Source organism: Prionailurus viverrinus, chromosome A2 (genome assembly GCF_022837055.1).
Source record: "Prionailurus viverrinus isolate Anna chromosome A2, UM_Priviv_1.0, whole genome shotgun sequence".
In the NCBI taxonomy this organism is placed as follows: domain Eukaryota; kingdom Metazoa; phylum Chordata; class Mammalia; order Carnivora; family Felidae; genus Prionailurus; species Prionailurus viverrinus.
In genome coordinates this window covers 65,458,051-65,483,271 of record NC_062562.1, presented here as the reverse complement: position 1 = coordinate 65,483,271, position 25,221 = coordinate 65,458,051, and the positions used below count along the sequence as shown (strand labels likewise).

Sequence of the window (25,221 nt, the reverse complement as noted above, 5' to 3'; positions counted from 1 at the left end):
TCACTGGGCTCCATGGACATCGGGGACAGAACGCAGCTTTGGGGGAGGGCAGGTTGGGGACAGATAGGGATGGCCTGGAGGCAGAGCATGGTACAATAGGGGACTCTGAGATGATGGGGTCAGGGGATTCTGGCATGGTCAGGACTCCGGATTTTATTGTTTTAATGGAAATGTATTTGACATACAACATTGGGTAAATTTAAGGTGTACGATGCGTTGATCTGATGCGTTTATACACCGTAACGATTGTCATCGTAACGACGGTTAGCACGTCTATCCCATCACATTGATTATCGTTGCTCTTTTGTGCTGAGAATAAGAAACATCTGGTCCCTTCACTGGTGTGACGGTTATAATATATATAACATTGCTGCCTATGTACTCTATAACACGTGTACTGAGCATTAGATCTCCAGGATTTATTTACTGCTAGTTCCAGATTTGTCCCACATCATCTCTTCTGTCCCCCTGCCCCCCGCCCCAGCCCCTCGTAACTATCATTTTGTTGTCTGTTTGGACAAGTCTGGCTTTTTTAGATTCCTCAGATAAGCCATAGCATATAACATCTGTCCCTCTCTGCCTTGTCTCACGTACTGTAGCGTCCTCAAGATTAGTTAGTATACAGTGGCCCCTTAAACAATGCAGGTTTGAACAGCTCTGGATTTTTTTTTTTTTTGATACAGCACTGTGAATGTATTTTCTCTCCCTTACGATGTTCTTCATAACATTTTCTTTTTCCTAGCTTACTTTACTGTAAGAACACAGCGTATCGTACCAAATACGTGTTCGTGGACTGTTTTATGTTATCGGTGAGCCTCACTGTCAACAGTAGGTTATTGGTAGTTAAGTTGTGGAGACTGAAAAGTTACATGCGGATTTCCAAAAGCGCAGGGGTCAGACGCCTTGTCCCACATTATTCAAAGGCCCACCGTACTTTATTTAACCTGTTGGATCACATTTTGCGAATGGCATCCACATAGCCACAGGCACATGAAAAGATGCTCGAAACACTCATCATCAGGGAAAGACAAATCAAAACCACAATGAGATGCCACCTCACCACCTGTCAGAGTGGCTAAAATCAACAACTCGGGAAACCACAGGTGTTGGCGGGGATGCGGAGAAGGGAGAACCCTCTTGCACTGTTGGTGGGGTTGCAGACTGGTGCAGCCGCCCTGGGAGACAGCACAGGGGTTCCTTAGAAAATTAGAAACAGAACGACCGTATGATCCAGCGATCCCACCTCTGAGTTTATACCTGGACCCAGTGAAAACAGAACCTCCCTGCAGGGACGTCTGCACCCCCGTGTGTGTTGGGACATCAGGCACAGTAGCCAAGGCGCTTTACCTGGAGTTGGAAAGTGCCCACGGCCTCTGAGCAGAGCAGTGGCTGACCTTGTCGCCACGTGGTTCGGGTGCCCCCAGCGGGGCCCGTCCAGAGGCTACTGCCGTTGTCAAGGCGACAGATGATCGGTGGTGGCCGTGGCGTTGGAGAGGATCTGCACCACGTGGGAGAGGGTGGGCTACCCAAGGCTCGAAGCTTCTCCCTGAACAACCAAGCAAGTGGAGTCGCCCGTGGAGGGGCGACTGGTGGAGGGGCAGGTCTGGGGAGAAAGCACAGGACATGGTTCTTGATGGAGGCAGATGCCCGCGACCACGTGCCCTTGTCAGCGAGCAGTGAGGAGTCTGGCTCTGGAGCCCAGGGAGCAGTCCAGGGTGACTGTAAATCTGGGAGTCACTGCACAAAGGCGGCATTAAAGCCTGCGAGGCTGGAAGAAATCACCTTGAAGTCATGCAGTGATGCTGGGGAGTGGACTGTGGACCAGCCCTGAAGGCCCTGAGCAAACGCACCCTCGGTCCACGCCGTCCCCATGCTGCCCCATTCGTCCCTGGTCACTTCCCCAGCTGTGACCACCGTATGCTGCCCGCCCGCCCACCCAGTGGGGTCCTCCACACCGCTCTGGTGAGGGCGCCGTGCTCCTTGGGACAGCTCCCACGCTCCCCTTCATGCGTCCTCCCAATGGATGCTCCTCATTCTTGTTTTCTTTCCTTTTTTTAAATTAATTTATTTATTTTGAGAGAGAGAGAGAGAGAGAGAGAGAGAGAAAGAGAGAGAGAATCCCAAGCAGGCTCCACACTGTAGCCTGATGGGCGGCTCAAAGTCATGAACAGTAAGATCATGTCCTGAGCCAAAATCAAGAGTCGGAGGCTTAACTGACTAAGCCACCCAGGAAATGCCCCCCATTCTCAAGGCGCCTGAGCTCTGCGGCCTCTAATCGTCATCATGATCACTTCCTCCTCCAACTCCGCCTTCCAGAGCCTTCCATTTTATACCAGCCCCATGAAAGGTAGACTGTCTCAGGGTTATACGTGATCCCTTTTTCTTTCCTTTTCTTTATTTAATGTTTATTTCTTTATTTTGAGAGAGAGACAGAGAGCTAATGTGAGAAGGGCAGAGAGAGAGAGAGAGAGAGAGAGAGAGAGAGAGTCCCAAGCAGTCTCCAAGCTGTCAGCACAGAGCCCAATATGGGGCTTGAACTCATGAATCATGAGATCATGACCTGAGTTGAAACCAAGAGTCAGACGCTTAACCAACTGAGCCCCCCCAGGTGCCCCGTGATCCCTTTTATGTACTTGACATTCTCCTTGGGTGGTTCCTTCCAGGCATGGTGTCAGTGCCATTGCCGTGAATGTTTTTTCAGTTGAGCACTGGCGTGTTCTCCCTCATGTCCACCAGAAGGCCCTGTGGAAGTGTCCAGAACTGACAGCCTTGTCTTCCACGTAAACCCGCTTCTCCACGGGTATTCCCCATGGCAAGGAGCAACCCTCTATCCGCCCAGGGGCCTCAGCCAGAAATGGGATCATCATCCCCAACGCTTCCAATAAACCAGTCCCAAGGTCCCATCTATCTTGCTCGTCTCCTAATTCTCAGTGGTGAACGTAGTGTCTGACACATAGTGATACTCACAGAGTCCACAGATGAGGGCACCTGTCAAACACACACACATACACACACACAAAGTATTGCTTTAATCACATGGATGCTTTGGTAGCAACACTCACTTATTCAGCAAATATTTAGTGAGCATCCCAGACATTCTAAGGACAGTTTCCGGCACTAAGGGCTCAAACAAAGTGAATCAAACAAAGTTGATATGCTTTTCTAGGCTGTTCTGGTTCATAATCTTTGTGGTGGTCGTGTTAAAAGTACCAGTGTACTTGAAGGAAAATTACATGTAATAATCAGTATATTAAAGAGGAAGAGGTTAAAGGGTAGGTTTAAATTTTAATCCAGAGCAACCTTGTCATACTGAGGAGTCGGCATCCTGGTGTCCCTAGAGAAGGAGAACACAGTAAAGAAATAACTGCCTTGAGTGGTGAAAGATGTGTCCCTTTAGGTATGAACCCCTTTTCCAGAAATTCTGCAGTTCAGAAGGGGAGATATGTCAACAGTGCATCACCAACCACTGTGTATTCTTGGACTTGACATTGACTGTCCGCAAGATACATGGGGTTTACTGCTGAGCGGAGAAGAGATCAGGTAAACTCAGCGACAGGCGGGCCAGAGGTCTTCCCGCAGCCCGTCCAAAACATGAACGGGTCTCCCCGACCCGCGTGGTTTGAATCTGGATTCCAGAGAGTGCGATTTCCAACGGGCCAGATTCTCTGTGGAAGAGAGTCGCAATGCCAGTCCTGGGTGGGGTATGACTGGGTTGTGTCATACGGGGATGCAGACACCTGCAGATTGATGACACAGACATCATTTGCTTTGCACACGAATTTAGTCATTTGGACAACATGTAGAGCACGGAGCAAAGTGAAGCCGAGGTCGATTTAAAGTAAAAATTTTTTTAAAAGTAAACTGGGAAAGTACCTAAAGCAATAGAATTCTTGAGTCCCAGGATTTCTTAGTACGACACAGCGTTAGAATCTACCTTCAACCCCCCAAAAGGGGGAAAGTCCTGACGGATTGAATCCGATAAATGTTTACATTATGAAAGAGTAAAGTACAGGGAATTAGAACCCCATGACGAGCTGGGGAAAATGTCCACAGCATGTATGTCCTTCAGGGACTATCACTAAGAAGAGACCAGCACCACAGAGTGACCGGCGCTTTCTCTGTCGCACAGAAATAAACAACAGTCATTAAAAACCAGGACTCCTAGGGGCGCCTGGGTGGCTCAGTCGGTTAAACGACTGACTCTTGATTTCAGCTCAGGTCGTGATCTCACAGTTCGTGAGTTCGAGCCCCACGTCGGGCTCTGTGCTGACAGCGTGGAGCCCGCTTGGGATCCTCTCTCTGCCTCTCCCCTGCTCACACACTCTCTTTCTCTCAGGATGAATAAATAAAATTAAAAAAAAAAAACACAGCACAACAGTATCCACACTTGCTGAGTGGGAAGAAGGAGCAGTTGGTGAGGGTTGAAGCAGATACCATTTTGGCGAAGGTCTCTGGGGCAGAGCCCATCGCATTTCTCTTTTCGATTGTATTTTATTGTGTCAGAGCTCTTCCCACGAGATCTGCACTCTTAAATGTTTAAGTGCATATGACGTTCTATTGCTGCAGGCGCTGTGTGCACAGCACATCGCTACGGCTTCTTGTCCGGCTTGATTGAGACTTCAGACCGATTGAGTCGTCCAGCCCAATGCCCCTCCCTCTGGCTTCTGGCGACCACCATCCTGCTCTTGGGTTCGAAGAATTTTTCTGCTTCAGATGCCTCCCGTGAAGGGAACCGTGCAGGACCGTCTCTATAATTCACTTGTTGCACTTTGCATATTTCTTTTTAAGGCAGAGCCCTATCCCCTCGTATGAATACTCCATGTTCAATTTACCTGTTCGTCTGTCCATGGACGTTTGTTCCCACCTCTTGGCTACCGTGAATAGCTCGGTTGTGAACACGGAAGGGCGGATATATCTTCCCAGATTCTGATTTCAGTTCCTTTCCCAAAGCATATGGCGTGTGAGCCAGTGAGTTTACGGAACGGTATCAACCGTACCATAAGGGAATAGACAAAGTTTGAAAAAAGATACGGGCGAGGACGCTCAGCGCAGTATGATTTGAGATAGCAACAGGTCGAAAACAACCAAAATGCCAAACCTGGAGGGCCACGGTCCGCGCAGGGTGGACCCTTCCCATCCTTGGGACGGCAGAGAGACCTCCGCCCAGCCGTGGACAGCACCATCGATGACAAAAGCAGCTGTCATTACGAGAGTGTGCTCTCAGTTTTGTAGAGATTCAGTGCCTAGATACAGCAAAAGAGCCTGAGGAGACGTATGTCAGCTATGATACAAGTTCTCTCCTGTGGGCAGAATTCAGGATTTTCACTTAGCCCTTGATATGCCCCTCTATTATTCAAACAGTTTTCAGTGAGCATGTATGACTTTCATCTGAATCAATGTCAAAACAATAGAGTATTTTCATTTTGCATAAAAGAGAAATGAGATATGGGGCCAGGGCTATGTTGGACTTGCGGGCTCTCGTTGTTAAGGAATATTTATAACTCATTCCACAGCGTGACGCATTTATGTAGAATATCTACTCCTGCCTTTCTAGTATTCAACACACATTCATTGATGCCTCAAGTGCAAAAGCACTAGGCTAGGGATTGTGGAAATTCAGAGACTTATAAGACATGCCCTTTCCTTTTCAGAGCTTAGGCGTCACGGGGGAGCCGGCATGCGGACAGCCAGCTGGACTAGGCAGAGGATGGAAAAAGGACAGTGCTCTTGTATCAGAGCCGAGTGCTTCTGGAGCATAGAAGACGGGCCATTAATACCTCCCCAGGGGATTTCAGGGGCTTCCTGAAGAGGGAGGAAGATGTCAGCAGGGGCAGAAGACTGACAGAAGCATTGGAAAAGGAAGGGCATTCTGGGAAAGGCAGGAAACGGGGACTAAGGATAGCACTGCCAAGCACAGTGAGGCATCAGTTCAGTGTGGCTGGAAGAAATACACCTGGTGTTTCTTCCCTCACTGGTATGTGCCTAGCATGGAGCTTTGCATCAAGTACCCATGTGTCTGGATGGATGGATGGATGGATGGATGGATAGATGATGGATGGATCGGTAGATGGATAGATAGGTGGATGGAGGGATAGATGGGTGGGTGGATGGATGGGTGGATGGGTAGATGATGCATGGATGGGTAGATGGATAGATAGGTGTATGGATGGATAGATGGGTGGGTGGATGGATGGAAGGAAGGAAGAAGGAAAGAGTGGATGAACACATAAATGGCTACAGGGTACTGAACGCTACTAATTTTATTTTGTAACATAGACCCTCAAATCTATGGAATCTAAGGAATCTATGGAATCTAAGGAATGTGGGAAGCACATTTCATCACTGTTTCTTGCATTCCTACCAAGTGCCATGCCCTAAGCAAGGTGCCAGAGCAGGGTGGCAGCAAGAGGCTCTGTGTGTCATGGTGAGAGTCACACCCATTGTCTTTAAATCAGAACTTCCCCTCCCCTTAACGCTTTCTGACCTCCGGGTCTTGCTTACGAGGAACCGGCACAGTGAGATCATGAGACCAAAGAAACCACGGTGGATGGATGCTTTCGAAAAAGACCAGGAGCTGCAGGATTCAGGCTCCACTATGGGGAAAGCTTCCTTGCTGCCATGCACTGACCCACCCAGAGTGGCCACCACGCACCCTGGTTCTAAGTGGGAGAGAAGGACATGCACAGGCTCCAGAGAGCGAGCGGCGCCATATTTCACGTGTTCCTTGAAGAATGTGCAGAAGATGTGCATCAGGTCTAAGAAAAGTTCTCTGAAGCAACACTGTGCCACAAATTGGTTTGCAGTCCACCTGCCGTGTGGATGTTTTGCCGTGTGGGACAGTGGGAACCCCATGGGCTTTCCTTGTTCATGGACTCCTAGGGATGACGTTTCCATTCAAAATCGCACGAGTTACTTCTCCCGGGGAATGCTTGGAGCCAGAGCAAGGTCAGGTGCCAATTCTGTCCACTCATTAGCAGTGTGGCCATGGAAAACTTACTCCTCCATAAACGTCAGTGTCTTCTTTACCAGACAGACAAAGGAAAACGACCTCTGTTTTGAGGCAGTCATGTGAGGTACAGTCGGCACCCTAGTAAATGTTTACCAAATCTTTGCTGCTAATATAAATAATATTTCCTTGAATTCTGTAGGTACATCTACTAGAACGCTGTTGTTTAAACCCCTTAAAACTCCTGAAAGCTCCTGAGGAAAAAATGTTTGCCCATCAGAGCTTGTCTTGATTAGTGGTCTCAGAGCTTGCCAAATGCTTTTCAAATGCATTAGCTTAATTAATTGATCAGGCATGGCTCTGTGTCTGGGAACTAGGTGTTTGTCGAGTGGCCTGCCCTTATCTCTGGGAAGAGGGATTGTGGTGTTGAAGCTAGACCATGTCAGCAAAGCTCCAGGAATTCGATGCTTCCCCAAAGCTTGAAACAAGCAGTGAGCCAGAACTTTCTTGCAACAGGTGAATTGCTTTTCCAGACTGGGTAAGCCAGAAATGCTTCCCTGCCCCTCCCTTCCAATTATCTCCACCTTGATGTCGACACTCAGCAGAATTCTGGAACGGGTCATTATTATACAGACATCAGTGGGAGCTTAGAGGGCCCCAGCTCATCAACATGAATTCCCAGAAGGAACCGTGTACCCAAGTAAGCCCCAAACTACAGCTTTGAACGGTGGTGTTTCCAGCCTAGGAGATCATGTAAATGTTAGAGAATTAGGTCTTCTTCATTAGACTGTGAACAACGTGGGGTCAGGAGAGTTACACGTCTTCAAATCGCCTGCAGTTCCTGTCACAGGATAAGAAACCAACACCTGCTTGCTGGCCAACTAAAGGTGTAAGTAAAGGAATGAAGAATTTTAACAAAGGAATTTTTTAAAAAGCCTCTTGTCTTTTAAAAATTAAGGACATTGAGAAGAGTGAACTCACAAATAACGCATGTAGGCAAATCCACAGCATTTGAACCATCGCGATTCATTAATGAACTGTTGTCAACACCAAAGGAAGAAATCCAGGTACCAGAACCAAGGCTCCACGCCTTTCAACACTGTTGTCAATGACTGGGTAGGAAAGTGGAGAGTTAGAGAGTTCAGGGCTCCCACAGAGGCCCCAGACCATGGCTGGAAAGGACTCCAGCCCAGGCCATGTTGTTGTACAGGTCAGGGCTCCAGGGGCGAGAGAGGGTTCTTAGAGCTCGCAGAGGGAGAAGACCACGGAGAGAAGACAGAGCCACCATGGCGACCTGGGGATTGCAAGCTAGGAGGCAGTAGAGTAACAGCTCAGGATTTTGAGTCTGTTATTTCCAGCCTAGATCCCTCTCCATAGGCATCTATAACTGGCTGTTCAGTGTAACAGAATAGGAACAGCCTTAGATTTTTTTTTTTTTTTTACCTCACTCACATCTTGCCTCCGGAAGCTGACTGAGGCCATGCCCCACTACAGCGAGGAAGTCCATTTTTAAAAAGGCATGGGATCCAGGAAACCAGGGATAAAAAAAACCGAGTAAAGGAAAGGCCATTTCCAGGAAACCCAGAAACAAGGTTAGAAAACAAATCACTTATCAAGCTCAGAAAACAAATCACTTATCTGGAATGATCTAGAAAGAAAATGTCGTCAACATACACATGAAGTGTCTCAGCTGGAGAAGCCTCGTCTTGAAGAAGATTTCTGTTTTATGGGATTTTGTCTATTAAAACTAGATATATAGAACTAGAGAATGTTGATTTAATCCCGTGCTGTGATTTCTGGAAAGATCGAGGGAGAGCCATTAAGCATGCGTGTAGGTCTGGGCATGTGTCTCAAAGAGCTGACTCCTCATCTTCTGAAGCAGAAAGCCAGTATCTAGCACAAAAAAAGTCAAGAAATGGCAGAATAAACTTATGATTTTAAAAAACAGAGTAGGGGCACCTGGGTGGCCCAGTCAGTTGAGCATCCGACTTCTGCTCAGGTCATGATCTCACAGTTTGTGAGCTCGAGCCCCGTGTCAGACTCTGTGCTGATGGTGTGGAGCCTGCTTGGGATTCTCTCTCTCTGTCTCTCTCTCTCTCTTTCTCTCTCTCTTTCTGCCCCTCCCTCACTCGTGCTCTGTCTCTCTCTGACTCTCTCAAAAATAAATAAAAACATTTTTAAAAATTAAAATAAAAAATAAAAAACACAGTAAATGTCAAAAGAAAGAAGAGTTTGAAGGAGTTCTGCTGGGCTGGGGTCAATGGACCAGGGGCAGCTGGTTAGACTCTGAGCTTCGTGGCATGACCCGATTTTTCCTCGTCTCCATGTTCTACAGAAAATACGTTAGAGAATTATAAAGGTACAGGAGGTGGTTATGGTATATTTTAGTAGAAGGGTGGATAATCTCTGACTTTTAAAAGAAAAAGTGAAGACCAGAAAAATGTCTGCTAACTGTTGGTAGTTTATCTGAGTGTTTAATGAAGTGATTTTTTTTCCCCTTCCTTTGCTTATGTAATTTTTAACTATAAATTTACCTTGCGAGGGGCACCTGGGTGGCTCAGTCGATTGGACATCCGACTCTTCATTTTGGCTCAGGTCATGATCTCACGGTTCGTGGGTTCAGGCCCCGCGTCTGACTCTGTGCTGACAGCGCGGAGCCTGCTTGGGATTCTCTCTCCCTCTCTGCCCCTCCCCCACTCTCACTCTCTCTTTCTCAAAATAAATAACAACTTAAAAACTTTAAAAAATAAAAAAATCTTATGTTGCGATACATTGCATATTACTGAGAACAATTTGAAATGAGACTTTTTATACACACACGTGCCCACACCCACACACCCAGGAAACACCAGTCCCGACCCAGAATAGGAATGAATATCCCTCCGTGGTCGTGAGTTCTGGAACACGCACTGGGGACCCAGGTTCATACGCCAGGAAGCACCAAGCATAGAGCAGGTACCACAGCGGGGTGGGGTTGGTAGGCAGCCCTCCCAGGGCAAGCCCTTGAACCCTAGGGACCCTTTGGAAGCAGCTCAGCAGAAGCCCCCTGCAGGCGGGGACAGGTAGAGACGGGGTCTTCCTGGTCATCCGTTTGCATACACTCCACACTTACACACGCAGGGTTGTCTCAACCAATTTTCACTGCTGAGAATGAACACACGAAAACTCCGTAATGACGAAGAGAGCAGATTCTGTAGTCTTTTCCAAACAAAGAAATGCAGTCAGCGGACAAGGTCTCACACACTAGAAGAGCGTCCCTTCAACCATCAGACCCGCCCGGGACTGACAGCCTCCCGGAGCTGTGAATTTGGCGATGTTAGAAGTGTTTGGTGGGATCCGGGTTTCTGCGCTGCGCGCACGGGAGCTGGATGTCCCATAGGCTGGCGCCAGGAGCCGCACACTGACAAACTTCATTGTCACTGCTGGTCCAGGGGTGGCCAGTCCGTGGACGGTTACTAGTCCTGGCGGCTCGGGAACATGCAGGGGCAGCAGAGCAGGTGGAAGTCAGGGCAGAGGGAGCCCTGAGCCGTCCCCTTCTGCTCTCCCCCTGCAAGGGTACAAGTCAGGGTGGCCCCGGTAAAGTTTCCAGAAGGAATAGTTCTCTTTTGCATTTAATTAAGGGCTGAGGGTTCCCCTTTCTCATATTTTTGCTGAGGGGAGGTTACCAAGTCCCCTGACTGGCCTGAAATCCCTCGGTAACATGGGGCAGAGCCCCAGCTCCCCATGCTTCGGGGGGCGGGGCGGGTCTTGGGGATGTCTGAGCATCCTTGGGCCGCCTGAGGACCATTCCTGGACAGCATGGCGAACCCCCACACCGGGGCATCCGCCACCTGCCCAGGGGCCCCAGGAAGGAGTCTGGCAATCTGCCAACCCTCCTTCGAGCCCCACGTCACACGGGCCAGCTTCTCCAAGTGACGTGGCCCCGTGTACGCTGCCCCCTGACAGAAACACCCTGACGCTCACCGCTGCCTTCCTTTGGGCTTCCCAGGTATCTCTGGGGTCACAGATTGACTTGCAGAAGAAGAAGAGGCGGGCGCCCGCACCCCCTCCACCGCAGCCCCCGCCGCCAAGCCCCCTGGTGCCCCCTCGCACTCAGGACCAGGAGGAGAACAGGAAGAGCGCCACGGGTGAGTGTGTCCGCATGCGTCCGAGTCTTGTCTTGCGTGGAGTGTTAGCGCTGCCCTTAACCCCTGCAGTCGCCTCGCCCACGAGGGCGTTAACTGGGGAAACATTTATGCTAAGGAAAGAAAGTCTGGAAATAAACACTTGCGAATCCATCCCGAAGGCCTGTTTTCCGGGCATCGTGGAGGCAGGTGGAAGGCAGGGGGCGGAGAGGGTGGGGGATGGCTGAGGCAGCTCGGGAGAGAGCGAGCGGGGTGTGCATGTGTGTGCGTGTGTGTGTGCGTGTGTGATGCGTGTCTCCCTGATGGAAGGATGTAAAGTTCTTGGGATGACGTCCGTGGAAGCTGTTTCGAAAGGCCTCTGGTCCCCAGGAAATTCGTAGATCAGTTGACAACAGTGTAGTAATTTCTTGACCACCCTGTTTGAAATTGATCTCCCCTTTTATATCTGTAGCAGAGACCCTGATACTTTTTGAGGAGAAGAGAACCCAAAGGAAAGAGGATGGAACCATAATATCTGTGAGCAGAGAGACCTATTAGATCATTAAATGCCACCAACTCATGTTACAGGTGGCACAGAGAGAAGGGACCGGGGTCTCCAGCTCTATTAGCCATGGATAGTTCATTTAATTTAAAATTTTTGTACTGTCTGTTTGTTTTTGAGAGGGAGGGAAAGACAGAGCGCGAGCAGGGAGGGGCAGAGAGAGAGGGAGACACAGAATCCGAAGCCGGCTCCAGGCTCCAAGCTGTCAGGGCTTGAACCCATGAACCTCGAGATCGTTGACCTGGGCCGAAGTCGGACGCTCAACCCACTGAGCCACCCAGGCGCCCCTGGTGAATGTAATTTTAAAACCATTCCGTGTTTGTTATTTCATTTATGGAGGAAAAGGAAGAGTGGGGGTTTCCTGAGATCATGGGAGGATCAGCTCATGACAGAGGCCATCCGATGGCCATTCCCAACGCCGTTCACTCTACTCAGCACCCTCATGTTTTGGCCTTGACCTAATGGCTGTGGCCCCCAAAAAGAAGCCCCCCAAGGATAAGTGCTTGCATCATCAGTGTCCCAAACTCCAATACGAGCTACTTGGCTGTTTGTAGCATTTTTTTTCCCCCCTGGTCAATACCTCTCTTCTGATATTAGCCTTTCGCAGCCAGAGACGTGGTTATCCTAAGGACCAGTAACCTATATTTCACGTCCGTTTTTTTTCTTTTTACCAAAGGAAAATACCGTCCTGTTCGCAGAGCACATGATCAGTAGCTCCTCGAAATAAATCTGGGGTGTCTCCCTCTTTTATGACGAGACCACCATTCTCCCTCCCGAGCTCTCACCCACTCTTGCTGTAAAGGGATGACAGCTCGGATGTACAGTCCCTTGTCACAACCCTAGGAAGCGTCCACTCTAAGTGGTGGTGTGGCTGTGGTTGAGCCCTGCCAGCCTCCAGGCCAGACACCCCGTTTCAACCCAAGGGAGGGCCCCCCCAATTCAACTTTGAAGGCCTGATGCTTGGAGGACCTGGCCCGGGTGTGGGCAGGCAGCCAGCGCCCACGGGTGTCACAGGAGAGGGAGGCGGGTGTTTGCCGAATGAAAACCGTAGGGACAGTTCCCCTGCGAGGAGCGTGTTTCAAAGAGGAGTTATGGACGGCAGTGATGCACTACTCGTCTCTCTGTCTCTGTCTGTCGTCCGTGAACTTTGGTTTGTGAAGGTGGAGAAGGAAGCCAGAAGCCCCCTTCCTACTGAAAGGGACCTTGGCTGCTTTGGGAGCTCAGGAGGGTGGTAGAGGTCATGGTGGCAGTTTTCAGTGAGACTTGTGTCCCCGTCAGCAATCCCCATGAACTCACAGCACGCTAGCCGCCCACAGGCCGCTCTTTGAACCAAAGTCTAGGCTTTACGTTAACAGGTCAAAATCTTTAAAGTAGCCCCTGTCCAGTCACACACACACACGAGCATCTTTCTATTCTGATATCTAGATATAAAAGGGGGAAAAAATTAGAACTTGCACTAAAATAGTATTATTTTACTGGAATTGAGTCTGACCCAAATTTCTTGGCAAACAAAAATAAGCTTTCCAGTAGAAAAGCTTCCGGCACAAAGCCTCTTCCTCCTATGTGTGTCGCCCTAGGGGGACGCCCTCTCGTTTAACGTTACTTACCTGGACCAAACAGATAGCTCTCACCCAGACCGATCGTGGCTTCTTTGCACTTGGAAGGGAGAAGTGATGTCTAGCTATGGGGACATCCGTATTTTTCCACGTTGGAAGAACTGTAATCAAGAGATTGGATATATCTCTTGATGAAGAAATTATATTTCTTAATCTTTTTATTAATAATCTGATGATGGTCATGAAACACAGAATGTATTCATTACAAGATGATCCTAAACATTAAAGCTTGGGGGTGCCTGAGTGGCTCCGTCGATTAAGCGTCTGACTCTTGGTTTCGGCTCAGGTCAGGATCTCACGGTTCGTGAGTTCAAACCCCACATCAGGCTCTGTGCTGACCGTGTGAGTCAGCTTGGGATTTTCTCTCTCTCCGTCTTTCTGTGCCCCTTTCTTCACTCACTCTGTCTCTCTCCCTCAAAATAAACAAACATTTAAAAAAAGATCTTCAGACATTAAGGCTTGAAGAAAACGTTTCAAAGAGAAATCCTAGGAAGCATGGCTTACTACACAAGTGATTTATATGGCTCTGTTAAGTCACTGACTTTCAAAAATCTTAGTAGCAAAAGAAAATCATTTTCCTATAAAATGGCAGGTGGATGCCCAGTGTGTCAAGAGCAGAGAGGGATGCCCTGAGGGTTCCAGGGTCAGATGGAGCACGACGCCACCCCGAACACTTTGCCCAAGTCACAACCCTCTTCATTTTTTTTAAGTTTATTTATATATTTTTTGAGAGAGAGAGAAAGCATGAGCGGGGAGGCGGGTGCAGAGAGAGAGAGAGAATCCCAAGCAGGCTCCACACTGTCAGAGCCCGACACGGGGCTCGAAGCCACGAACCACGAGATCATGACCGGAGTCAAAGTCGGACGCTTGACCGACTGAGCCACCCAGGCACCCTGGGACCCTCTTCAAATAAAGTTTGAAGACTCTTACCCTAAACGATGGAAGAGATTGAGGATATAAACAGGCTTAAAGACGTGAGCTGAATTAGTGGTTCTTCGATCTGCAAGAATTAATCGGTAAAAGTAACAAAAGTAAGCTGAAAGATAATTCCGCAAACCTAATACAAACCAACCTGAATAAAAGGAGTTCCTTTTAACTTAACGCAGCTGCCGAGGGGGCTTTTAAGAATAATTTCAAGCCCAGCATCGGAGAGGAGTCGTGCTTGCCAGAAACACACGGCCAACAAGAAGGTATCACCAGATTGGCCCAAGGCGAGGACACCGTGTGTAAAATTCTGAAGCGTGAGTGAGATTGGATTTGATGCCTTGCGAGTTTGAATTTGGTCCCGGGGCGTGGCTGGATTTTGTTGGCAGGTGCGGTTCCATTTGGTGAAGTTGACTTTTGGCACCGGGTGTAGCTGGACTTGATGACAGGTGTGGTTGGATTTGATGCTCGAGGTGAGGTTGACGTTGGTACCGAGTGTGGTTGGATTGGATGCCGGGTGTGGCTGGGTTTGGTGCTGGGTGTGTCTGGATTGGTGCCATGAGGCTGTGTTTGGTGCCTGGGGGAATGATGCCACGTGTCCCCCGCTGGAGGGCAGAGTCTTTCGGCTTAACCTTCTGAAGTAACCCCCGTTGATTCCATGTAGGTGTTGGACGACGGCAGGTGCCACAAAAGCCTCCCAGAGGCACTGCTCGGGGGCCCCCCCAGTTAGTGCTCCCCCCACCCCCGCCCTACCCTCCTCCTGACACAGACGTGGCAGAGCCTCTCGGCTTTCCTGGGGAAAGTGCTGGTTCCGAGGCCCCCGACCCGAGACCCACACGTACGTGCCTCTCGTTTCTTTTCCCTACTCTGTGCTCTGGTCACCCGTGTCAGGGCTGTGTTTCCAGACTTTCCATTCTTGCTTCGGGGTGTTTGTGGCTTTGTTCTCTGGCTTTTCTTTCCAAATGCTTGATGTGGTGTGTCCGACGTCACAGTGAATGCACTCTGAACGCTATGCAGGGCCCCGGAAAGAAAGAATGGCGTAACTCATTAACCACTCACCCTGGGGTCCGACCTCTGTCAGAATCGTACCGGGTGGGTGGAGACAGTCTGCTAGGAGCCACCATTCCCCGCATGACAGCCAACCTCGCAGTGTCTGGGGAGAGCGGGAGCCCACGCAGCCCAGCTCAGCACGTCTGTGATTTTGCTGTGAAGCTCGCTCCGGCCAGCCGTGAGCGCCGAGGAGAGCCACGTTCGAAACCAGGTCCTTTGAATCGTATGGTCAGTGGCCAGGCAGTACTAGTGTGGAAAGGGAAACTGAGGCAGCAGAAGGGGAAGCCTTGAGCTCCGCCTAGCAATAGCCAGAATGAAAGTCTCCTTGTTTTCTACCTCTTGTCACACCCTGGCTGAGATCGGGCTTTCTTCCCTGTCGCCAGAGATTCCTTTAGGACTTCAGCAAGTACTGCGTACAGCACTCCCGCCTCCAGACACGGGAGTCCTTTTATAGATTCAACCGTCTATGTTCCGATGGCGTCATCGGCCCACCAAGCCCGTGCTCGCCCCTTTCAGGATGCCCCAGCCCGGTAGCGAGACTTCGTCATAAAGAGGCGCGTTCCCTTTTCGTAATAGCCCCGTGTCACCCTGCCTTCCGCCCAGGGAGCGGCCGGTGCCCGTGGGTGGGTGCAGCCTTCCGGTTAGGAAGTTCATACTCTCCTGCCGTGGGACCACTTGATCTTTCTCTGTCTTCTTTGGAAATGACGATTAACTCGCTGCCAGCTTCTGGGTAAAGAAGAGGATGGCGGGATTACTTACCTACTCCTGTAGGAAAAATCATCCGGATTCACTTCCTCTTTCTTTACAAATACTGCCTTTCCATCCTTCAGACACATTTGATCCTCTTGACGTTGGACATGCTTCTGGAAGCAAGCACTTTCTACAGGGCATTAAAAAACAAAGGATGACACATTCTCGGTCAGAAAGAGAACAGCTGAGGCGCAGATGACTCTGGAGCTGTGCCGTCTCTGAAGAGATCTTGAGCCCCACGTGCCAAGGCCGTGGGCTTTGGCGGTCTACACCGTGGCTGCCGTCCTCGCGCACAGATTCTCATCCGTGGGGGACCCGGTGAGGGAGGAGTAGCTGAGGAAAAAATGACAAAGCCGAACACAGCCCGTGAGCAACCAGGGAGCGGTCACGAGACCAACCCAGGATGGGAGAGTCAGGCTTCCTGCGCTTCCCCACGTCGGAACTGATGCTAACCAGCGGGCTCTCACTTCCTCCTGTGCTCGTAGGGCACTCTGCTGGGGAGACTGCTGGGCAGGATCTGGGGCGGGGCTGCTTACAAAGGCGGGCATCAGGCTTGGGGACGAAAGATTTCTCCCACTGTGGAATCCTTCCCCGCCCCTGCCCTTAGCAGACTTTCCAAAGGAGTCGGCAGGCAACAGACAGGAGATGAGGTTCACCGTCTTGCTTCACGGCTCCGTTTCTGCTGGGGTTCTGGAATATTCTCTCCATGCGTTCATTTCCCCAGACCCTGGTCATCAGAGCCTCCTTTGCCTTCCGGTCACCATTCCTAACTCCCTGCCCTTCTCTTCGCCTCCCGTGCAGCCACAGAAATGTCACTAAAAGAGTGAGGAAGGGCAGGAGGCATGGGGCGGGGGATGCTGTGGGGTGTTAGCGCCTGCAGGTACCCAGGGCTCCGCACATGCTCCTCCTCTTCCCTGTTCCCGTCCTGGCTGCTCCTGCACCAGAACTTGGGGCATCCAACTCAGAGCTGTTCTTTTACCTAATGACCAGAACTTTCTTGCCCATTTTCTATAGCAGTAAAACCTGGGATCTCCTGGGGCGCCTGGGGGGCTCAGTCGGTTAAGCGTCCGACTTCGGCTCAGGTCATGATCTCATGGTTCATGGGTTCAAGCCCCGCGTCGGGGTCTGTGCTGACAGCTCGGAGCCTGGAGCCTGCTTCGGATTCTGGGTCTCCCTCTCTCTCTCTGCCCCCCCCCCTGCCTTGCACACACACGTGTGCGCACACGCTCTCTCTCTCTTTCTCTCAAAAATAAATAAACATTAAAGCAGTTGTAGAAAGTACTGTATTAAGAAGAAAAAAAAAAAAAAAAAAAAACCTGAGATCTCCTGCCCAAGCAGGCAGAACGCAACCTGGCCTTCTTTGGTTCAGGAGTTCAGAGCAGTTAAGGAAAACAAATCGTTGGTTGTCTTCGGTCTTATTTTTTCACAAGATGTTGAAATTGGGGCACTATCTTGTCTCAAGGGAGCTACGGCTGTTAGCACGTGAATACTGGGTGTGTGTTTGCACCCCTTGCAGGCATCTACATGCTACCTACTCTTCCAGTTAGATTTCAGGCTATTCGTGTGTGTGTGTGTGTGTGTGTGTGTGTGTGTGTGTGTGTAAGTTTATTTATTTATTTTGAGAGAGGGACAGAGCGCACAGGGGAGGGGCAGAGAAAGAGAGAGAGAGAATCCTAAGCAGGCTGTGTGCCGTCAGCACAGACCCTGACGCTGGGGCTCGAACTCACAAACTGAGATCGTGCCCTGAGCTGAGATCAAGAGTCAGTTGCTTAACCAACTGAGCCGCCCAGATTTCTGACTCTCCGTAGCTGTGGAGGGAAGCTCCGTATAGACCCTTTCACACCGGCCACAAGCTCTTGTCCACTTCCTCCTGCATTCGGCGTCAGATGCACGTTCCTTGTGAAAGAAACGATACGCTCCTGGTGGAAACGGACCCTGACTACCGACGACGGCTGGGCGGTCCACGAGGCATCTCATGTGACACCTCACTCACGTGACACCCCACCGCAGCACGGGGGGGTAGGTTCTGTCCCTGGGAGAAACTGAGTCAGAAGGACTTCCATCCCTGGCCCGGGGTCTTACCGCAATATGGGTACAGCAGGAATCCTCATTAGAGTATGTTTGACCCTCAGTCTTGGTTCCGTCCACCCCCATGCTGTTTTCGCCACCAGACCAAGAACCCCCCCCCCACGGGGGCATCCTTTGGCTTTGCATGATGATTGTTGTTTCTGCAACACAGAGCATAGTCCACTCGGGTTGTTAGAAAGACAAAAAATGCATCTTGTTGAAAATCGTGAGCTCATCCAGCCTTCATGGATAAAAAGAAAGAGCCGGTAGATGATGGTCTGTACACGGGAAAAGCGCAAGAAGATGTGAAATGGGTCTTCCAGGGCACTGCCCTTCATTCTGATGTCTCCAGAACCTTCTGTTCCGGCCGTTCCCTAGCCCCAACCCTGACCTCTGTAGGGTCTTGGCGTGATCTCCGTCCTCATGCTTGGCTGGCGCCACATTCCCGTCCACTGCCAGCCTCCCCAGCCGACCTGAAAATGAGCTGGATGCCTCGTTTCCCGTCTTCGTGCTTAAGTGCCACCAGCACGTGACACACGGCCACGAAAACCGCATTCGCCTGCAGCCACGCCACCGGGAGGAGACCTTGTGGTCTGGGTCGATGCCGCTTTTGACTGTGACCCCTGCACTCTTTTGGAGCCAATGTATGGTTTGTGGGCAGAAGAGTGGTGAACATTCGTTCACGTGTGTTTCTGGCTCCCAGAGGCCACCTGTGTCCAGCCCGCTCCCCGGCTCCCCCTGGGTACACCCCGCGTGGGGGTCAGGTTGATGTGAACTCGGCATGCTCAACACACCCCACCACCGCCTCAGGAAGCCACCCCTCCAGTCCAGATTTCTCCCCCATCTGGGTGTTTCCTCCCCACGTTGTATTACACGCGCTTGAATGTGCTGCTTTGCTAACCACTTGGAGGCTGCACCGGTCTTATTTCCTATTGTATCCACTCTTCAACATGATGCCCGACACACAGCATAGATTCAGTCGCAGAACATACCAGAATAAGTCTCGCTGTCGATCCTAAGTATCACACTACGATGACACTCAATGTTCGATTAGCTTTATCGAACTAAGATATTTTCTGGGCTCAAGGGCATCCAGTCCCTGCTCCGCTCTGTCTGTGGGGTACTCTCCGTAGAGTCAGTGCTCATCCACACTCGTGGTCGTACTTGAGGAAGATGTGAGGATTTCAGTAGCGGTCAGCAACCCAGACTTCGCCACTTTCTTGTTTCCTGCTCTGGCCTACCTGTTAGGATGCCTTCAGCGGTGTGGTGGATACCGCTAAAGTGGGTCCCAACGGTCCCCGCCTCCCGCATGCGCCCCGTTGTACAACCCTCTCCCCTTGGACACGGGCTGACTTCAGTGACTGACATCAAAGAAGAGAATATGGCAGAAGTAGTGGGATGTCACTTGTCACTTCTGAGGTTAGGTTAAAAAACAACAACTGTGGTTTCCATCTTGGATACCCTCTCTGCCTCGCTCACTCCGCGGGGAGCCAGCCGCCATGTTGAGAGCTGCTCTGTGAGGAGACCCACGTGGCAAACAACTGAGGGAGCTTCCAGCCAACAGCCAGTGAGCGACTGAGGGCCGCAGCCCACCGAGCATGGGAATTGAGTCCAGCCAACACCCTGTGGAGTGAGTCTGGAAGCTCCCTCATGGTTGAGACCACAGCCCAGTGGCACCTTGGCTGCAGCCTTGTGAGAGACCTTCTGTCAGAGGCCACCAGCCTGCTGTGCCCACAGAAAATTGGAGATAATTAATGCTTCTTGTGTTAAGGCTCTGCTTCTTGAGGTAGTGTGTTCTGTGACAACAGACGCCCAAAGGAAGAGAAACCTCTCTCCAGCCTTCCTCTGCAGTGTGGGGAAACTTTCATCTCCTTCAGCTGGAACCCCAGACTTCAGTGAAGCCTAAAGTTGTCATCAGGGACTGAGGGTCGACCAGTATCCTCTCTAAATCATCTTTGGGGTCGACGTCCTCCTGCCTGGGCTGGTACTGAGGGGGCTCTGGCTGTTCCACACACCATATCCAGACACAAGAATTTTCAGAGGAGGAAGAGAGACCGTGTCTTCTAATGGTTTCAGGGGGAACCTTTTCCAGAAGCCCCCCAACTGTGGATCTTACTCTTATGTCTCATTGACCACAGCTGGGGAGAGTAGCTGACCAGTCTCTGGTGAGAACAGAATCACCTGAGATGATGGAAGCCCAACCCGACAGCCGGGAAAAGGGTCAACTTTCTCTGGCATGTGGAAGTCACTTGTCAACACTCTGTTAACTGGACGTAGAGGGGAGGCACGCTGCACAAACGGCCCCCAGTATCCACCATCTCAGGTCATGACCCTTGGTGTGGTTGCCATCTGAAGAGCGGAGGGCACGTTGTGAGTGGGAGCAGAGAGAGGCCCGTGAGCCAATGGCGGAGATGAAGTTGACGGTGAAAGACGGCACGGCCAAGCATCTGAAAGTCAGAAATGACCAAGGAACTGCCCTCCTCAGGGGACACTTTGAAGGCCGGACTGGCCACTTCACGCCTGGCCTCCGCCTACATTTCTCAATTCCTGCTTCTGCAGACCAGAGAACTAGTGGAAATCGGAACTCCTAACATTAGCACATGCCCACTTGGTACCCAGAGACTAAAGAGCCTGGTTTCCTCGTAATCTTTTTAGCTGCTAAGAGGATATCAGAAGTGTGTCTGGCCAATCCACTTTGGGATCCCATGTCTCATTTAAAATTGCCCGCAGGGGCGCCTGGGTGGCTCAGTCAGTTAAGCGTCCTACTCCTGAGTTCAGCTCAGGTCACGATCTCATGGGTTCGTGGGATCGAGCCCCACTTCGGGCTCTGTGCCGACGGCGTGGAACCTGCTTGGGATTCTCCCTCTCCCTACCTCTCTGCACCTCCCCCACTTGGGTTCACTCCCCCCCTCTCTCTCTTCTCCAAAATAAATAAATAAACTTCTAAAAAATAATAAATAAAATGACTTCCTGCTATAAGCAACATAGTTTTATCTCCTGTAGAGTGAGCTTCTGGTAGGATAAAATGCAGCCTTTTCAGAGTCAGCTGGGGGCCACTGGGAGGTGTGTGTGCCCAGCTCTCAAGGTCTTTGTCCCTGCCATCCCCTGGGGCAGAGCTGAGTCTCCTCTCCCCTGGTTCCTGCTCGCAGCTCTGTCCTGGCAGCTGAGGCCAGGACGGCCTGTGGAGTCCGAGTCGGTATTTACTTATTGCCCATGTAGGAGAAAAACGACTGAGCTGTGTCACCTCTCAAAGCCTTACGGTGCAGAGGTCCTCGTGAAGAAGTCTCCGGTGCTGTGCTAAGCTTCTTAACATGGTTATAGTGACAGTGGAATATAGTGACAGTGACATGGAATATAGTGACAGTAGAATATAACACGGTTATAGTGACACATCCCCTGGGATGTGTCCCGTGGTCTATGGCCTATTAATGAGCTTTCATATTAACCTTTGGACACCTAAGCATGTACACAGCGGCTTCAAGGGCACGCCTAAGCCAATGTGATTGTGCATATGGATTTTTTCCCTCTAACTTTCTAATCAGCTTGCTTTCTGCTGACAGTTGATTTCGGTTGCCCCTTCATTGTGAGTCACGATGACGGAGGCTGTGTCACTGGCTCGCTGGATTGTGTGTTGACGAGATTTTCAGAGCTGGTAATGATTGGGCTGCTAACACATCATCCATTATATATTCCAGTGAGAAGCCCCTGGAGATTTAACGATCAATGTGTAGAGAGTTCAAATTACTGATCTGCAATTTGCTTTATATTTTTTTAAATTAAACCATTCAACGACTGTCATCTTCCTATACGTCTTCCTATAATAGGTTTGAGTAAGTCAGTCTTTCCTTGGCCATTCATTGCTGGGGTTATTGGCAAAGGATTTTATTTATTTATTTTTTTCACCGTTTATTTTTGGGACAGAGAGAGACAGAGCATGAACGGGGGAGGGGCAGAGAGAGAGGGAGACACAGAATCGGAAACAGGCTCCAGGCTCTGAACCATCAGCCCAGAGCCCGACGCGGGGCTCGAACTCCCGGACCGCGAGATCGTGACCTGGCTGAAGTCGGACGCCTAACCGACTGTGCCACCCAGGCGCCCCGGCAAAGGATTTTAAAGGCGTACAGGAAAAATGGGTCCCTGTCCTCTGATCTAAATGACCTGTCAAGTCAAGACAGCACTGGCGACACCATGGTGGCCTCTAGGTGATTGGTTTTCAATCTGTGAGTAAGTATCCCATTCTAAAGAATTGTAAGGAGGTTCTAGAATAGAGAAATAAAATGAGAGAAATCAGCTAGCCATTTTCGATTACAAAATAGTCATTTGAGTGTGCTTAATAGAAAATTAATAATGTATAATACGATCTATAAATATATAAAAATATATTTAAAATGTATAATGTAATATAATACATATAAAATATGACCTTTTAAAAATATGTATATAATATAATGCACATAATGTAATACAACAAAATGTATAAAATGCATATGTGGGGCGCCTGGGTGGCGCAGTCGGTTAAGCGTCCGACTTCAGCCAGGTCACGATCTCGCGGTCCGTGAGTTCGAGCCCCGCGTCAGGCTCTGGGCTGATGGCTCAGAGCCTGGAGCCTGTTTCCGATTCTGTGTCTCCTTCTCTCTCTGCCCCTCCCCCGTTCATGCTCTGTCTCTCTCTGTCCCAAAAATAAATAAACGTTGAAAAAAAAAAAAAAAATGCATATGTAACATATAAAATGATAATAATTCATATTTTAGGCAGTGTGACTCAGCAGAAGAACTGAGAATCCAGGACCACGCCGGGCACGGCTCCGCGATTCACTGGCTGTAATCGAATCCCCACACGCTGGGTCAGATGCTCGCTAAAGACTCTGGCTCAGCGATCAGCCGTGAGCTTGCCCGAGCCCAGAGCATAAAGCAGGAAAAGATAGACGAGAATTTTGCTGACGTCCCTTAAATTGGGACCTATCCTCCTTTTGACGTCACCTAAGCCCCTGCTCTAAAATTTGAACCCAGACGCTCCGCCTGTTTCAAAACAAAGCCGTTAATCTTCACGGCTGTGACACGAGTACAATTCTGGGAGTCTCGTTCGGGGTGGAAGCAAGCGCCCTTGAAGCCTGGCAGGTGTGCGGACTTCAGGGCGAGCCCAGGGAAGTGCTCTGGCCCTCGTCTGGTGTGTGTTTGCCGCTTTCCTTCCCGGGGCAGGGCAGCCGGCCCACCCGGCGGCCCCCGCAGCCCTGGGAAAGCGCGAGTGTCCGGGAAAACAGGAAGCGGATAGTGAGCAAATGGAAGGAAACCAGTGACTGTGGGAGCAGAGTCTGTCCCTGCTCAGAAGCGCACTGGGGAAAAAAAAAATGGAACTGAATGTCTAGCCTGTTAACATGCCTCCTTGCAAACCATTAAGTCCCCCCAACATGAACTAAAAACTGACAGCTACTTAGAAGCAAAGCGGTGAGAGACACACAGTAGAGCTAGGGATACGCATTCTTAAAACTCCCGTGGGCTTACTTCTTCTGCTAGTTACTTTTTAGTGCTTTATTTGCGAGCCGCTGTGTCCCTGACTGGAGAGAGAATTGAAGAACATAGTGACAGGTCAGTACAGCAGGTATGCCCCGGGCCTGACACCGGTTAGCGAGAGCAGACTGTTCGAAATTTCAGGAATTTTGCACGCCGATCGCTAAACAGAGCTATTATTGAAAAGTCAATTATGGGGGCGCCTGGGTGGCGCCGTCGGTTAAGTGTCCGACTTCAGCCAGGTCACAATCTCACGGTCCGTGAGTTCGAACCCCGCGTCGGGCTCTGGGCTGATGGCTCAGAGCCTGGAGCCTGTTTCCGATTCTGTGTCTCCCTCTCTCTCTGCCCCTCCCCCCGTTCATGCTCTGTCTCTCTCTGTCCCAAAAATAAATTTAAAACGTTGAAAAAAAATTAAAAAAAAAAAAGAAAAGTCAATTATGGGGGTGCCTAGGTGGCTCAGTCAGTTAGGCGTCTGGGCTCTTGATTTTGGCTCAGGCCATGATCTCACGGTTCATGAGATCGAGCCCCCTGTCGGGCCCAGCGCTGAGAGCTCAGAGCCTGCTTGGGATTTTCTCTCACTCTGTCTCTGCCCCTCCCTGGCTCTCTCCCTCTCTCTCTCTCTCTCCAAACAAACATTTTTTAAAAGTCAATTACGTAAGCTGACAGATGATATTAAAAACAAATATAACCAATACTGAAATTTTATCACTTCCTAATGACTTTACCACATTTTACTATTCCTGGAGTTTTGAGGTTCTTTATATACGTTGAATCAATGTGATTCAATCATTTTACGACAGTGAAAATACCACATAACAATGTGCTACTGCACATCCCTTCCCAATGCCACATTCGGTGACTCGCATCCAAACATGGAAATCATCGATGGAGGGAGCATCCCTACTGAGGAAGCTGGCGAAAGTTACACATCATGGCTCGATTTGTTGTCTTGTTAATCATCTAGGGTAAGAGAGGGATTAGAGGGTGCTATCAATACAGATTAAATACAAAAGCATGTCATATCATAGACGGTACCTTGAGAAGAACACCCAAAAAAGTGGAAAAAAAATTTTCTCTCATCTTTCAACACCCATGATCTGACTCAGGAGAGTCATTCCCGTGATTGGCCAACAGGCTAAGTCCCAACCTGGGACTTTTCACGGTTTCATTTTCATCTGACTCCTTAATACAATCTGTTGTCAATCTACATTCATTTCGAAACTACACATTTGTCAGAAGTGGTTAGAGGTCGGCTACAGACCAAAGAATTTGGCAAAAATAAATGAAAGCCTTCTGTGAGAATAAATTAGTTATGTAGCATTTACAACAAAGAGTATCGTATTCTTTTATTCTGGCTTGTAAGTTTTGTGCTACCCATTCTTTAGATCAGTAAAACTTTTTCTATCAATCTATTGATCGATCGATTGATCTATCCCTTTTCTTTTTCCCTAGAGAGCTGGTTACTAACCATTTACCAACCTACCAATGCAAGGGAATGTCACATAGATTTAGGAATGCTGATAGCAAATTTACCTTTGATTTCCGTAACCCGCTTCCCAAGCCCCGTGGTGGTCACCAAATCACTACGGGTGTCTGTGTCTCTTGAAGCTTTCACTTGTAGCATGAAGGAGAGACAGAGACAGAGCATGAGTGGGGGAGGGGCAGAGAGAGGGAGACACAGAATCTGAAGCAGGCT

At 49.8% G+C, this 25,221-nt stretch overlaps 1 protein-coding gene across 5 annotated transcripts in view; it reads left to right on the top strand.

The window, feature by feature from the left end:
• Window positions 1–25,221, top strand: part of COBL (cordon-bleu WH2 repeat protein) — a 276,082-nt gene that overhangs the window by 198,092 nt on the left and 52,769 nt on the right. For 2 of the 5 annotated variants that reach the window (XM_047849238.1, XM_047849239.1), the window contains 3 exons: window positions 10,935–11,073; window positions 14,334–14,468; window positions 14,816–14,989. In XM_047849238.1, coding sequence (XP_047705194.1) covers window positions 10,935–11,073; window positions 14,334–14,468; window positions 14,816–14,989 — 448 coding nt within the window. The remainder of the gene's footprint in view (window positions 1–10,934; window positions 11,074–14,333; window positions 14,469–14,815; window positions 14,990–25,221) is intronic. The other 3 variants (XM_047849241.1, XM_047849240.1, XM_047849242.1) reach the window with 2 other exon arrangements.